The 16837-nt window shown below is 37.8% G+C and overlaps 1 protein-coding gene across 1 annotated transcript in view; it reads right to left on the reverse strand.

The window, feature by feature from the left end:
• Nucleotides 1-381: 381 nt before the first annotated feature.
• The window catches only part of DNAJC1 (DnaJ heat shock protein family (Hsp40) member C1), a 109619-nt gene continuing 93163 nt past the window's right edge, over nt 382-16837 (reverse strand). Inside the window, exons 9-12 of the mRNA XM_042043641.1 lie at nt 15457-15576; nt 2666-2714; nt 1741-2219; nt 382-598 (exon numbers count right to left, since the gene is read on the reverse strand). Of these exons, the coding sequence (XP_041899575.1) occupies nt 530-598; nt 1741-2219; nt 2666-2714; nt 15457-15576 (717 nt within the window). The 3' untranslated portion in view covers nt 382-529. The remainder of the gene's footprint in view (nt 599-1740; nt 2220-2665; nt 2715-15456; nt 15577-16837) is intronic.

Consider the following 16837-nt stretch of genomic DNA (forward strand, 5'->3'; position numbering starts at 1 on the left):
GCAGGTGCATATAAATATATGTGGAAATTAATACTAGAAATACTACTTATTTCAAAATATGACTAGGTATTTATAAGAATAAGGTGTTTATAAGCATATGGTCTTGGATTTAGAGGTGCAAGAAAGAAAAATATATTTTGAGTGCAGAGTTTCATTACTCTCGTGCTTGCTTAACAATTTCAGGTCAATTCTCTCTTTCAAAACAAATCTAAGTTACTTGTACACTGTATATCCATTGGCTGCAAACCTACCAGATTCAGTATGTGATTATCAGAGGGGGTTTTCCTGAAGGTCTGCTCACTTTTAGACATTATTATCACACATCTGCATAAGCAGCTCTTCAATACAAACACACCTTCATTCTTCAACACGCAAACCAGGTGAGATAGTATAAGATTTATTAATATTTTCTTTTACTAAGGCACGTGATGTATAGAAATACTGAGGTACAAAAATGCAGTTTCCTGCCCGTGAGATTTAAAACCCCATTTTGACAAAGATGAGCTACATCTCTTCTTGCTCACAACATTCAGCTTTTAGCCATTTTTTTCTTTTGTACCAGTTCAACAAGCAACTTGTATCTTGCTATACACTCCTCCTGAAAGGAAACACAAAAGTGTTATTCAAAGGTTGAAATTTTAGTATTGCTTTAACTCTATACATGCTATCTTATTCTAGAAGAAGAGTTGGGTTCTGGGGGTTGTGTAGGGTTTTTTTTTGAGTGGGTTTTTTTTTGTTTGTTTGGGTTTTTTCTTGGTTGGTTGGTTGGTTCTTCTCGCTTTAAAGTTGCACACTAAATTTGAGAAGGGGAATCTACATCTAGGGAAGAGGGGATTAGAAAAATGAACTTGCAATTTACATTTCTTAGTGGCTTATTTATCTCTTCGAAGAGTACACAAACCCAAGAAACAGTTGCCCAGTACTTCTTGACAATGACTGCAAGAGCAATTATTGAACAGCTGTATTGCAGTATCTATTTAAAACAGTTACTCTGGTGTGAGCCCCACTGCAGGCAGGTTAAGCCAAGCCTTCAAGGTCACTGATGCAGCACCTGCTGACACCAGAGACTGCAGAACAGCTTCAGAGCTAGAGAAACACCCAAATCCTTCCCTATTGCACTTCCTGCCCCCTCACACTGTGTGTGGCACAAATACTACAGGGCTTTTCTGCAGCTACAGTGGCTGAAGCAAGCAAACTAAGCTATCACAACTTTTAAGAGATCTAGCACAGACCATCTATATCAATGACAATGAATGCCGTTTTAAAAAGATTATACTTACAAAAAGAACATTAGATAGATTATTGAGCATTTAACACTTGCAGATGGATTACTTATTTTGTCTGTTCATTGAGATGGGTTGAGAAAGGTATTGTGAAAGTGTAAGTAAAGCAGCTCACCAACATTTGGTTACTAACTTTGAATCAAAATTTGTTTTAAAATCTAATTTGTCCTGCAATTGAAGATCTGAAAGGCAGAGGAAAGGTAGGTATTTTAAATGAAACAGGAGTTATTTCAACATTTGCTGTATTAGATCAAACAAACTGAAATGAATGAAAAGGTGTTTTAAATAAAACAACAAACATGACAGTAATGCTCTTTAGGTCACCTGAGTCTAGACTGAGAGGCCAAGTAAAGGCCTCACCTTTCTGCCTGGACCCTCATTCTTAAGGTAATCACAGATCAGTAGCAAGTATGTTTCCCCTCAATTTATACTATAGTTCAGTCAAAACAAGTCATACCTTGCTTTTTCCAGGAACACATTTTGCTATTTTATCCCAGCGATCCGATGTTCCCTTTGGATGCTGCTGCAAGGCCATTTCAAGAAGTTTCTGTTGATTTTGAGTCCACAGTTCTTCCGGTGCACGGCTTTTCTCCCTTCTTCTGCTCTCATCATCACTCTCTTCCTCTTGCTCAGTGTTATCAAAATCTTTCTGACGTCTCCCTCTGCCCTTCTCTTCTGGTGCCTCTTTTGTTGCTAGCAGAGCCATTTCAGGTGCTTTGACAATTTTTCGTCTGCGGTGTCTAGTTTCACTTGCACTGGTCTCCTTTGGATCTGTTTGGACATCCATCTGCTCTGGTGTAAGATTGTAGTTCCCCTCCTCCTCCACTTCCTCCTCCCTTTCTCTCTGGGTGATTATGTGATCCGGCAGATTCATGTTGACTTTGAAATTTTTAGAATTGTGGGCCAGCGTTTTAAGCTCAGAGAGCCTAATGATACCTGTTAGAAGCACTGCTGTTACACTTCTGAAAAAGTAAAACACCCCACAAGCAAGCAGGGAACTGCCCACAAATTAAAGGTTCTGGGAACAGCTGAGTGGACAAAAAGCTCTTCTGGACTGACTGCTTAAGAAATAAAAAATTGAGAAATCAAGCTATTCACGGTGTTGAACTTTGCCAATTAGGAGCTTATCTGATCTATGGGAAGTGCTGCTAAATTCCCACACTCATATAAACGAGGAGAGTAGCCTGAACACATGAACAAACCCCACAATAAATGGAATAAGAAATCCCGGGAAGATATAGCTCAAGGGAAATGTTCCCTCAGAACACCCCGCAGTTCTTCTCTTTTCTCAAAGTAAGTCAAGGTTGCAAAAATCTCTCTGCAGAGCAGACTCTGAAAGGCACAGCTATCACCCAAACCCAGTGATTTTCATAAGCACACACCTGGTGTATATGTAACAGAATCCTTCACCTGTTTGGCTTTCAGAGTAACCTGCATGAAAACAACAAATATAAAGGACTATTAAAAAATGGTATCATTGGGGCTATTGAAGAATTCATGATTAGCTTACCACGAAACACCTACATTGAAGACACATTAAATATGATGAGGCTGTTGTTCTTTGGCTGCCTTTGCTCACATATGGAGCCCAAACTAGCTTAAAGTAACCTTCTAGATTTTGTTCTTTCTAAACGATTCCTGGCTTATTAAAATAATTTAAGTGATTCTACATATTTCTATTACTATCACCATAATACACCACAGTTGATACTCAAATTTTATTTTCTTTCCTTGTTAAACCCTAATTTTCCGACCTAAAAATAGAAGCAAATGAGTTGTCTTCTGTATGTTAGTTTCTCAATACTGAACAAAAGAACAAAATAACCCACATAGGTCCAGATGATGAAGCACATGAGTGGACAGGCATTCGGTCCCCAAATGAAATGTAACAGTTTGACTGCCAAACATCAGCAAAGACACCTCCTAAGTCCTGGTACTGCAGCAAAAAAAGTTATTACTGATAGTCCAAAGGATAGAGAGCTGCTTGATTCAACTGCTCCATGTATACTGAAATCTCTGTCCTGGGAGAAAAGTAACACTATATTTAGCATTTTTGGTTTTTTTTAAAGTACAAAGTGATTGTTTCAAAATTTGTTCTGTTTGTAAGCAAACAAGCAGGCTTTCTCCCCACCCAGAAAAAGGGGCTTCCTCATCCCAAATTTCTAGACCTCACTACAGATAACAAGACAGGCTTCACTTAAAATTAAGATTCTTTAATTACTTAGCATCTTTGTTATATAAAATGACCACAGAATTATAGAATGGCTTGGCTTGAAAGGGACTTTAAGGATCATCTGGTTCCAACCCTCCTGGCATGGACACACCTTCCACTGGACCAACCAGTGGAACACTTCCAGAGAGCAGGCATCCATGATTTCTCTGGGCAACCTTCTCAGTGCCCTTCCACCCTCACAGTAAAAAATTTCTTCCTAATATCTCATCTAAACCTACTTACTGTCAGTTTAAAGCCATTGCCTCTTATCCTATCACTACAGGCACTTGTAGAAAGTCCCCCTCCAGCTCTCTTCCAGTTCCTTTTAGGTAGTGGCCTACAGTCCCAAATGCAGGTACCACAAAAAAGGCATCTTAAAATGTAGTATTCAAAGAATTATACAATCTTTTTAATTACTGAAAATGTTTCATGAATACTAAATATCAATTTCTTTTTTTCTTTTTGAATGTGAGAACTTTGTAAAAAAGCTAGAAATTGAAATCAAGTAGTCTGAACCACCCAAATCAAACTTAAAATGTGAACAGGCAACACACTGAATCAAACTTGATTCAGTTTGTTGGAATGGATTCCCTGTTTGTTGGATGGATTCCCTGTGTTCCCTGCTCTCTGAACCTGGGACCTCAGATGTTAATATTCATTTAGTGAAAGGTGTGTGGTAGTATGCTGCCCAGAGCAAAAATAAAAAATACATCCCTTACTAAGTCAGGAATTCCTCTGTGTGAGATTTACCCACAACAGGAGCCATTTAGGCCTCCTGAGGCACAGCACAGACTTCTGCTGTTTTAGCTGCTTAATGTTAACAATAACAATTATTCCCTACTCAGAGCAGCACTAGAGAGCAAACCTGCCAGAGGGTTGTAAAGCCACTTGCTGTGAAAAGAATTAAATATTAAGATTCAGGATTTTTGTTCTATGACAAGATTCATAAGTGAGTACCTCAACAGTTAAAATACCTTGGTACCACCTGCTTCTAGTCTGGTCTGTTTGGTTCCTCCCACCCACCTTCCTGCCCATGAAATTGCAGCAGTTTGCTGTAAAAATAGGCTGGTGCTGGATCTCCTTAAGGAAATGACAGCAAGACTTAACAAGGCAAAGTGGTCTATTTTCCCTACAAATTAAGCCTCATTTTCTGGGATGATTAAGTTCAAATGAAAACTCTGTGAACAATGAAATCCCAATCCTAATTAACCAAAACCTTTATCCAGAGGTAGACAGCTGGCACAGAAAACTCCAGTTTCTACTGTTGCAATATGATAAAGTTTTAATTGTTTGAAGAAAAATCTCAGAATACTGTACTATGAACAGATAATTTTAAGTGGCATCAACAGTTCTGGGATCTGCATGATTCCAATTCTGAAACAACAGAATGGATCCTCCTTGAAACACATGATCCATTAATAGAAATTGCCTTCCTTAAAAAATTTATATTCTAAAATAATCAAAATTAAAATGCTTGTGTTCCATCTTCAGCAGTGTCTCTATGTACCAATGATTTAAAAGGCTGAGAGGAATGGAAACCATTCTTGACTGCTGAACAGAATGGATCCTCAGTGGTGTCCTGCTATGCATCTCTTAAATTGAAATTATGTTATATAAAATGGATTACAATAGATTATTTTCAAAAGAGGAAGAAGAATTTGCCATGCAAACAAGTAGCTTTTAGAGCTTTCTGCAATGACACAGTGGATTAATTATAAATATGACAAGGCCCTATATATCTTCGTGTATTCCAGAAAACTGTCTCTAAACCATTTTGCTATCTTTTAAGTAAGTCTTCCAGAGATTTACAGCCTGCGCATAAGGACACGAAGGCAAGAAAAAGAGAGCAGAAAAGATTCCCTGAATAAAATAGAGCAGAATAAATTGCCAGCAAAGACAGGTACCATGAGCTGCTTCCTCAGTGCCAACTGAGTTCAGTTTTCTCTCAGTTGAACCTCTGATGTTTTCAGAGATCAGCAATTATCATTTTATCTTTCAAGCTGAGACTACACGTGCAACACAAGCTTTGCTTTGGAAGTGGTGCAAATCACCTGGATTTCAGCTTCCTTTACAAGACAGGTGTTTCCAAACCAGGTTAGTGTAGGTACTCCATAACAGATATAAATTTTGCTGCATATTACATCTAATTGGACTAGAATCTAAACCATCCCTCTCCATTTGAACAGTGAACGATTTTGGCTTATTCCCAGATCCTGACTGCATTTTGTATTTCCCCTTACAAAAAATTCAAGAGTAGCAGTCTTTCCATAGGTTATCTTATGTTGGCCAACTTCAGTCATTATAGCTTGGTGAACCCAGATGTAACATTTGCAGTAAGTTACTCCGTTCATCACATCTAGTATTTCCAAGACTATCTTTTGAAGGCTTTATGGTATCTGTTCATATTTTGATGGACTTCCAATTTGAACATTCACCAGGTAAGCTGGAAATAACAACTCTGTGTATGGTTTAGATACTGAAAATTTACTGTTTCAAACATTGAACCAGCACCTTCAGTTGACGTAAGTTTGACAATTCATCAAGCTTCCCACAGGTTTACAATCATCATTCACAGGTTACAGGGGAAGATTATTTGTCTATTATTATTTTTGTCAGCTTTCTTCTTCATACAGATGTTTGCAAGTCCTTTTCCAGGTGCTATGTACAGTTCATGTTTACCCCAGCTCTTTTCACTGAGAGTTCAGGTATCACTTATTTAGGCTTCAGATTTATGTGTCCATCAGCCTCAACTGTCATTGTCATTCCAGATGCTGACACAGGGCAAGAATTGTTAACATGTCAGTATTAAACTGCTGAGGATTATTAGGAATGTATTTCAATTTGATCTGTTTGAGTTTAATCAGTGTTCTTGCCACTCAAATCTGCAGACTCTTCTTCTATCTGTTGCTCCATGCTTTTTGACATTCTTAATATCAATTTAAATTTCCACTCCAGGGGTGAATAGTGTTATTTACTAGCTAGTTCCTAACTGATTCATAAAAAATTCAGTAAGTTATGCAACATAAGTTGCTCCATTGCTTTCTCTACTCAATTACTTATCATAGCTTGCTTATATGATATTATTACTTTTTCATTAGTTAACAGATAACATACTTGGAAAAACTTATTCAAAGTATGAAGCAGTTGTAGAATACTCTCTTGTAGTTATTATTGCTATTTGTTCCTGCGTAATTCTTTAAAATTACAGTTTTCATGTATATTAAATTATGAGTTTTATCCTGACTGTAAGAAGTTGTGCTAAAAGCCTGCTGTTATTGACAACAGCTTTCACCAGGGTATTAGCCAACCCCCTTAAGAAATCCTGGGTCTGGGGACACCTTAAATAATAAGGATCAAGACTGTGAAATTGATTTAAAACAGAAGACAGAAGATCTCATATTCCTGCAAGTATTTGTACTGCTGAACAGACACACTGCATTATTTTATAGGAATCAACTTTAAATGTTGTAGTCCACCAGGGATAACAGAAGTCACAAATAAAGTCAGGTAATATCATGCACAGTGAAACAGATTTCCTTAGACAGATAAAGATGACAAAAAAACCCTGGATGCAAGCAATCAAATTGCTGGAGTAGAAATCAAACTATCTTACTATGGGACCTACAGAAAGAAACCACAGGAACAATTTGCTTCTGAGAACTCCCTTCTGAACTCAGTTTCAATAGCTCTTCAGCTATAAAAAGATTCTATCGAAAGCAAGTGGGATTAGTGGGATGATTTTATGTGATGAAAGCCAGACAGAGCTGGTTTCCTCCCGTACTGCTAACAATTAGTCCAGATCACAAAGACTAGTTATTACTTAACAACACACCTAGCAGTAAAAAACATTCCTCATCGTGACCATCCAGATGTTAAAACTCTTACTATCCTGGACACCTGCCACCTCTTTCAGATGGGACAATTGATACTTCAGCGATATACAGGAAAAAAAAAATTCAGAATCAGCTTAAAAAACTCTCAGATGCACAGGCAAAAGCAAATTTTGCTATCACATGAATGAGAGGGTACTTTTCACCCTGCAGGGAAGGCAGACATAAAAAAAGCACAGAATTGTGACAGACCTAAAGGGAAAACCCTCTAAAGTCAGGTACAGTGATCCTACTGATGCTAAACAGAGCAACAGAGCCCTTTTGCAGAAGATGAAGAGCAATTCCCCATTCTCACAGCAGCAGCCACTGGCTCAGTAGTTCAGCTGAGCCCTCCAGCACCATCCCCAGCCCAGCTCCACAGGGCCAGCATGCCATTGAAGCCTTCACCCTTCACTGTCTCCTGGGAATCTTCTGTGGGCAACAACCTACCTTCCTTCTCTAGGATAATATTTTGATTAGGATTGCAGCAGATAATCACAGAAGTACAAACTTCTTGGGTTCTAATGATATTTTGAGAAAATAATGTGGGATTTGTAGAGGAAGAAAACCTACATCACTTGGCTTTCCAAATGTATATAAACTTCTTGCAAAGAAGGATGACATGTTATGATGCTACTGAACACTGGAGGGTCTGGTAACATTTTTTATTTTTTATTACTCTCAGCATCTTCCTGAGCAGAAGTTCTCTAAGTATTTACTAAAGATGTCATGGTTTCTCAGCATTAACTATCAGAAATTTGCTGTTCCAGTAGCAATCTTCTGCTCACCCAGTTGTTATCTTCCTGCATGCTCCCCATCTAGTTACGTCATGAAAAAAAAAAGCGCCAAGAACTGTGGAATTATGGAAAAAAATAACGTGGGGACAGCCTGTGTAGCTGAGGTTACTATGAAGCTATGAGGAATTTCTTGAATCTTTGAGGCTAATTTGAGTTGTAATCACATTTTTTTCTCACAGGGGCAAGCCAGATACAGAAGGATTTTAATGCCTTCCTGGCTTTGTCAGGTTTTTACAGATCTAACCTTCCAGAACCACAGAGAATAACTTGCCAAATTTAAAGTTCTCCCCTTATAACCAAAATACTACCTGCTGCACTGAATCTTCTTCCAATCTAGATCTAAACAGCTTTTTTCACGTCAGCCACAACTGTATCAAGCACTGTTTGACGCAAGTCAGACAACAATAATGACCTATTCTTTTATTTCCACGTGACTCAAAATTTGTTGCTTTATACACTGTCTTCCCTTTTAGACACTAAAAGAGCTTCTAAAATTGTCTTTCAGTTTTACCAGATTGGGCAAACTTCAAATACTGAGGCATTGAGCCAAATCATTCTCCACGCAAATCATTTTTCCATGCATCCTAATTTGCAACTTTCAAGACCGCTTGAAATTAGTATTTTAAATCAGATGTATCTTTGTTTTGGCACTACTTGTAACAGTTTGTTTAGTAGAGTGTTACAAACTTTCCCAAAAGTTGGTAATGTAACTAATCTTTAGCCATTGTGTAGGTTGAACTTGATATTAACACAGCAAATGAGTATTTTAAGGTCAACATTCTTGAAAGAACTACAAAACATGCTATGAATTTAAGTGAATAGGCTTAGAACCACCAGTTGCAGCCAGCAACAACACAGTTTTCTCATGCTTATGGACTTCGAACCCATGTGTGATTCTGAACTTGCCACAGCAACAGAAATCCCCCAAACAACCATGAGTTTAATTATGAGGCAGTTTAAGATGCCTGCAAAAAAGGCAAATTTGGCCTAAATCACCACATGTAGAACTTTCTCCAGTTTAAGTCCCCAAGCAGTTAATTTAAAGCAGCAAAAGAATTGCTCCATTTTTCAGGACACAAGTGGAAGAACTTTACTATTTGACTTGTGATAATGCTGGAGACTTCACACTGTGCTTGTCTTTTTTTTTCAGTCAAAATCCGTGAGAGAGTCTTTAGCTCTATCCAATAGGCACTCATGCAGGAGAGGAGTTTGGCTCAAATGCCCACTGCAACAACTATTTGGACATCTTAGTTTGTTACTGATGATGCAAAATGCATTGCCTTTCTTGACAGTCAGAAATTTGAACTCTGCAGTGAAATTCAAACCCAGCTCACTGGGAGCTTTGTGAGACATTACACTAATTTAAGGCACTTGATAAAAAGTTGCAGCATCACTGGCTTAACCCCTTCACAAGGCATCTATTTGGATGAAAAATTGCTGTCCCACTGCCTTCGGTAAAAAAACTTTTCCTTTAAGTGAGAAGAATGCTCTGGTCATGCTTTATGAGATGAAAATCCATTTTGTTTATAAGGGGCATTGTACTGCCCAATCCTGTAAAAATGGCAGGGGCAACTGTAGGAGTGCACAGAATAAAACTGTACAGTGAGAGTACTGTGAACAGCAACCACCTTTTCCTCCCTCCAAGTATCAACGAAGTCATTCTGGTGAGTCTGTGGCATTAAACAGGTGATTTGAAGACTTCACTCTCAGGCTGAGGGATCTACATGACCTACATACGATCTAAACCCCATCCTAGATATTCATAACCTCTCTTGGACTTCGATCTAGGTCTTTATACTTCAATAAGCAACTGGGAGAACTATTGATTACATAAACATATGCAAACTGCTATGGGTGAATGTTTCAGACTAGCCATAACTCAATTAGACTGTAACTGAGTTAATACAGACACAGTACACGAAATGTAAAACAGTCTTAGGAAAACAGTTAATCTCCAGAAGCAAAAGACCTAATAAATTCATGAGCTTTTACATATGGACCATTTCTCATATAGATGTTTTCTTGTTGGCAAAGTAATAAGCTTGCATTGTCAAAAATAAGAGATCTATTTTACAATGAGTAAAAAATCTATTTTATAATGAGTATGAACTCACACAGTCAGACTTACAGGCTGAAACTGTTGCTTGGGACATACAAAAGACATCAAAAATAAGCACTCCCCCCCCCCCCCCCCAAACCTTATGCTTTCAGGTTTCATGGTAATTCAGAATGTCTGCCACCTGGCTATTGTTTTGCTGTCTACCTTAGTGTTCTTCTATACAAGCAGCAAATCCCAATCAGTCTGTTTTTGCAACACAAATGCATGAGATTAGTGACTGCAGGAGCAAACAGAATCAGTTTAAATCCTGTAAGACAAGTGAATGATATTACTTCACAAGTATGAAATCTGAGATCTCTTTGCCTTTAATTTAAAAAACCTGTAGCTAATAATCACATTAAAGTCTGTTTGGCATGCCAGACAGCTTTTACTTCCTCTGTTATTTTTACAATTTGAACGTCCTTTGTAGTTACTGAAATTAATTTATGCCTTTCAGCAAATATTTATTTTTAAACTTTTTATCTATGAAGGTTGGTATTGTCAATTACAATATACTTCTATAATTTCACATCTAAGTGCTTTTTCTCAATTTCTGAATTCAGCAAAAGCTGACAATCATTATTATAAATCTTCATAAAGGTTAGCATTTGTCAAATCAAACAATCTAATTTTTGCAGAAATAGTAGTATTGCAACTCCACTCCATAGATTATTTATACTATGTTGCAGAGTGTTCACAGTACTTAGGAAATTCCAACATAACTTTTTTATTTTGTTTTAAAAGGTCAATTATTTCCTTAAGTATTGGCAGACAGGAATGAGAACTAACCCTGGAGCAACAAATTCAGCAAGGAAAATGGGTCAAAGAACAGATGTTTGGAGGATGACAGAGATCAGTGGTACAGGTAACCAGGTCAGCAGGCAGGAATCCTGATTAGAGTTAACTCCATTTCCCTTTCATAATCAAAATACTTGAAAACCTAATTTACAACACCAGCCAATTGTAATAAAAATGACTTAAAAAGCTGCAGAAGCTTTCAGTTGTGAAAGCAATAAGATTTCATTATACTAAGCCAGCTGAAAACCACCTTTATAGGAAAAGATTGCTAAATTCCCTATACGCACATATTAAAGTGACAATTGGCAATTTAAATAATTAAACATACTGATAAAGTAAGCACAACTTAACCTCATCTATTTTGGGTTGATTATTCATTGGCTGTTAAAAGATGTCTTCCCAAAGAGAGACAAGATAAACGTGTCCTACATTTACCATGAGAGAAGTTAAAGTAGTAACCCTTCTCACAGTATGACTGTACCACAGCTGCTCTGAGCTGAAAAGCTGCAAAGATATTTATGCTGGTATCACATGAGGCAGCATAAATAGAAACAGTAGAGCTGAAGGAGCTCAGGGGCACTACAGCATGGATGTAGCTGTTTGCTGCTGGATTTTGGCTGGCACTTTTCCAGCAGCCTGCATCACACTGGGTGGATGTACTTCTTTGGACAGGGAATCTGGTAGACATATCCATGGCCTTACAGGAACCATTATTTGGGCTGTATTTTGGGAAATAACAAACTTAAATGTCTACAAAATACCAGCTTGAATAGTAGTAGACAAGAAAAAAGCTGAAGGAACACTTTATTAGGAATTACTGAATTTAAGAAGTCAAGCTGAGGTATATGCAGTGATTACTGACCAACTATGGTGACTATCTGGCTTTAATTCCACATTTTTAAAAGTGAATTCACACATGCTTCCAATTGTAAGGAAGGTTTTGTTTCCTCCCCTTTTCCTCCCAGATAGCTTGCACTTGCTAGTGTAATCACAGACCATATGAAGAAAAGAACCTAACCTCAGGCAGAACCACTACACTGATGTTGTCTCTTGCAGATGTTTGTGTAACCTGTTCTTAAAGGCCCGTAAATACGGAGACTCCACTGCTTTATCATCTCCACTGTAATTATTTGTCCTTCAGTGTCTAACTCTGCAGCCTCTGATTAAATCTGAGGTAATAACTTCTTGCCCTGTAAAACTAACAAAGTGCACAAGACCCTTCCTCATTATGGTTTTCTTTTAAAATAGTGGAATACTTAGCTCCTCAGTTCATTTTTTTTTAGTTCAACAACATAAATTCCTTCACAATCTTCCCTTGTAGATAACATTTTAGGAACCTACTATTCTCATCTGGACTCTCTCTATCAAACCACATATTTAAGTGCAATACTGAAAACTTGACACAAACTAAGGATGTAGTAAGTTAAAACAACACCATGAAGATGAAAAGTTCAAAAAAGTCAAGAACACTCTCCTCAAGTTGCTGCTTCACACTGCTTAAAAACTGCAGGTGGAAACATAGTTGGACATAGTAGCAATTTATTTCTTTAAAAATAGAAGAAATTTAAGACAAAATAGAATTTCTTTGGGGTGGTTAGAAGGAGTGAATTTCACTGGTGCTCTTCTGACATATATGAATGGTTTCAGTTTATTCTTTAAAAAGTTTTGAGTCTTTTTTCTAACTTTTTTTTTTTTTCCCTGAGGAAGAAAGCTTTGAGACAGAAGCAACAACAGAGATATTATTTTGGACTGGATAACTCTGAGCTATTTTTATTAATACCTATTTAGCTAATCTACTATTAAATAAGGTTTGAATGCATAAAATCACTTGGAAACAAGCACACCATACCTTATCAATCCTTTCTATCATAATTCTCTAGCTGTGAAAGGAAAACCAAGCCTTACTGCTCTTGATGCTTTGCAGGAGAAGAAAGAAGCAGACACCGATCTCAAGTTTTAAGAAGCACCACCCACACTAGAAAATGTTAGAAAAAAAACCTCAAATTTGCCTTTGAATTTTTTTCTTTTTCAAGATCTAGTGCATTTGCTAGATAATACATACTTCAAACCCTCTCTGGCTTGACTCCTGTTAAATCAGCTGTAAGCAAGGCATTCCCAAACTCTGCTATGCAAGCTGTTTCAAAGCAGCACCTTGTACACCAAAACTTACCTCCTTGCACTGCTCCCAGTAGAAACATGGAACAGCTGTTTAGGCAGCAAATGCTGCCTGCACACGCAAACACCATTTTTACTGTGCACAAAGGTTAACAACCCAGAAGTTTCTCCTGCTCCTTTACTGTAACATTTCTTACCCAGTTATGGTGATGCCCAAACAAAATTAGAATCCTTGCTGTAAATTGAGATTCTATGTTATCTTCAGAAAATATACAGGATAAGTTGTACATCTTATTGAATACTGAAATCTTACTGAATGGATATATCTGAAGTAGTTTCCAGTTTCGCCATTTCTAGTACTGATGCAGTAACAGTCTGAGACCCAAAGAAGTTCCCATTTTATTTTAAAGTTTTAAACATTCATTTTGTATAACATTCATTTTTGTTTCCTCATAATATCTACTTGCTGCAATTCTTTGTAATGCAATGATAAAAGCAGCAGAAACTCTAATAATTAGTTTCTGTCAGGAAAGCTGACCTAGTGTTAGAAGCAGTTGGAAATTTTTAGAGAAGTAAAAACTTGTGTGGAGAACGCTTACTTTAATCATATAGTTGGAGGTTACTGGAAGTAAAAAGGATTATACTCAGACCTTTCTCCACACATAAAAATCTTGGAAATTCCTTTTTTCATACAAGAAAATGGCAGCTCTTAGAACAATCACATTTCTCTCATTTCTCTTTCCTACTCCCTAAAACAAAACAGCAAGTTGCTGAGGACCTCTCATCTAATGGAAGAAACAAGTGAGCTTTGTTTTTTTCTTTCCAGTACTGGATGTGTGCAAGTAAGATAGCCAAATATATTATGCAAAGGATTCTTAATAAAGAATGTTTTTTACACCCAAGTCAAGGAATAAAGCAGTCAGTGGGTGGAAAAAGCACTCTGAAGATAGTGTTAAGTTTTGTGATGGATGTATGTAGAATCATTCCACATGTCTGTATTATCTGTAACAAGATAATCAGGTTTTCCAAAGCAATCTCAAAAGCCCTTTCCCATGAACACTGTATACTACCAACACATGTGCAATATTTTTGCTGTTAGTATCAGTAAAATGTAGCATCTTTTCTAATAAAATCACTCCAGTCATATGAATACTTCAAGAAATATAATAAACAATACTGAACACAATAAACCTTAAAAACCTTAATTTCATTTGATTAGCAGGTTAGTAACTTCTTGCTTACATACACTATTTTGCAAATAATGTATTGTTCTAAAATTAGCATAGTGCAAAAGACCTATTTTTAAGTATATGTATCAGAATGGTACAGGGGCATTAAAACGTTTAAAGTTCGTTCTAAAAATATTTTTTTGTGATTATAGCAACAATGAAAAAAAACTTAAGAAGTACACAAATTTCCCAGAAGGCTGTAATATTTCACTCTAGTCAGTGGCTTTGTTTCCCATTATTTAAGATAATTCCTGAAATATAATAAATAAAGAACATCTAATCACAAAATGTACATGAACAGATTTAAACATTATTCTCATTAACCCCTACTGAGCCTATAAAATAGGGTCAGCTGAAAGGGCTTTCAAATGGTCCTCAGCAGACACTACATCATGTTCTGGTGATCTATTGCTTGAAAAGGAAAAGTCTTTTACAGCCTAGCCCCTAAGGGTTTTAAGATCATAACACTTAAAAACCGTAAGTACAAGCTTGCTTTGATATCTGGTACAATACTATAAAATATGAATTAACAAGGACATTAATTATTTTACGTAATATAATTTTTAAGCATGCTATAATCCTGGAAAAGGCACTGGAATAGTATCATACACATTAGTTGTTTTAAAATTTGTAAAGGTATTTCTGCTTAATTAATGGAAACCACCTGTCTAAACACCATTAGCGCATATGCATTTTTAAGGCTTGAAACAGAAATGTAATCTTTAACCAAGTCACACAAACATTCACTTGCAGTGAAAGGAGGTTGCTACAAAACCTGCAGTGTATTGTTTTTCTGTTACTGGGTTACAGTAGCTGAAGTCTGTAAGAACCAGAATGCCCCATCCAGCTGATCAGTTACAGCTGTTAATTGTGGAGGGAGAGACTGGCTGACATCTGCTTCTTGCATAGTTAGTTAATGGTTCACTTCCAGGTCCTAAAAGGATTGTAGCTTCTCTCAAAAGACAATGTCGGCCCCCATATACGTCTGCCTTCTACACTGCCTGTCTTGTTCTGGTTTGTCATCCTCTACACAATGCAAATCTGAGTGAACTCACATCTGCCACTGATCGACCCAATTCGTGAGCAATCTTTTCCCATCGACCGGGGGTCCCCCCTGGGAACTTAACCATACTTCTTGTCAGCTGGCTCAGGTCCTCCTCTGTCCATTCAGGTGCCTATAAAACATTTGTAAAACATTCATTACACTGGAGTATTGGACATTTATTTGCAACGTAATATACTGAAAAAAATTTTTTAAACAAATTAATCTAATAATGTAAAACAAACAAAAAAACCTTGGTATCTTCTCTCTGTGTTGCTGCTGAAAATGGATAAAAACAACAGACCAACAGTAAGATACTAAAAATCCTAGACACTCAAAAATTGCATTTTGTGTATTACGTAGACTAACATATTTAATTTCTATTAACTTTAATACAACATACATAGCACAACATTATAAAACGCAGTAAAGATAATAATCAACAATTCTTTTATTAGATTATGGGGTTATGCAAAAATTAGATGGGCCAAAGTCCAACAAGAACTTCATCTGACTACTGTTGTAAAAGACAACAAAAAAATGTTTCTGCAAATCCATGAGCAACAAAAGGAGGGCTAAGGAGAATCTCCCTCCTTTACTAGATGCAGGCAGAAACACAATGACACAGGATGAGGAAAAGGCTGAGGTACTTCATACCTCCCCTTTGCCTCAGTCTTTAACGGGAAGATCCGTTGGTCTCCATGTACCCAGTCCCTGACCTGGAAGACAGAGCACAATGAAGCCCCCATTATCCAAGGAAAAATGGTCAGTGACCTGATACACACAAGTCCATGGGGCCAGACGGGATCCACCCAAGGAAAGTGAGGGAGCTGGCAGAAGTGCTCACTCAGCTCCTTTCAAACATTTACCAGCACACCCAGCTGACTGGGGAGGTCCCAGTTCACAGGAGGTTTCCAGATGCAATACCCATCTGCAAGAAGGGCTAGAAGGACTATTCAGGGAACTACAGGCCTATCAAGTCTGATCTCGGTGCCAGGGAAGGTCATGGAGCAGATCCTCGAGTAGCACCACATGGCACGTGCAGGACAACCAGGGGATGAGGCCCAGTCAGCAGAGGTTTGTGAAAGGTAGGTCCTGCTTGACTGACCTGATCTTCTGAGACAGGGTGACCTTCTTAGTGGATGAGTGAAAGGCTGTGGATGTGCCTACCTGGACTTCAGGAAACCCTCTGACATCAATTCCCACAGCATCTCCAGCTCAAGGCTTGGCTGGATGGGTATAAAACTGTCAGGAAGCCAGGCCCAGAGGGTGCTGGTGAATGGAGTTACATCCAGCTGGTGCCTGGTCACCAGTGCTGTTCCCCAGGGCTCGGTGCTGGGACCAGTTCTGTTTAATATCTTCATCAGTGATCCAGATGGGGGGATCAAGGGCAC

This window comes from Corvus kubaryi, unplaced genomic scaffold (assembly GCF_017639235.1).
Source record: "Corvus kubaryi isolate FWS band 111438036 unplaced genomic scaffold, C.kubaryi_AGA036_p1.0 37398, whole genome shotgun sequence".
In the NCBI taxonomy this organism is placed as follows: domain Eukaryota; kingdom Metazoa; phylum Chordata; class Aves; order Passeriformes; family Corvidae; genus Corvus; species Corvus kubaryi.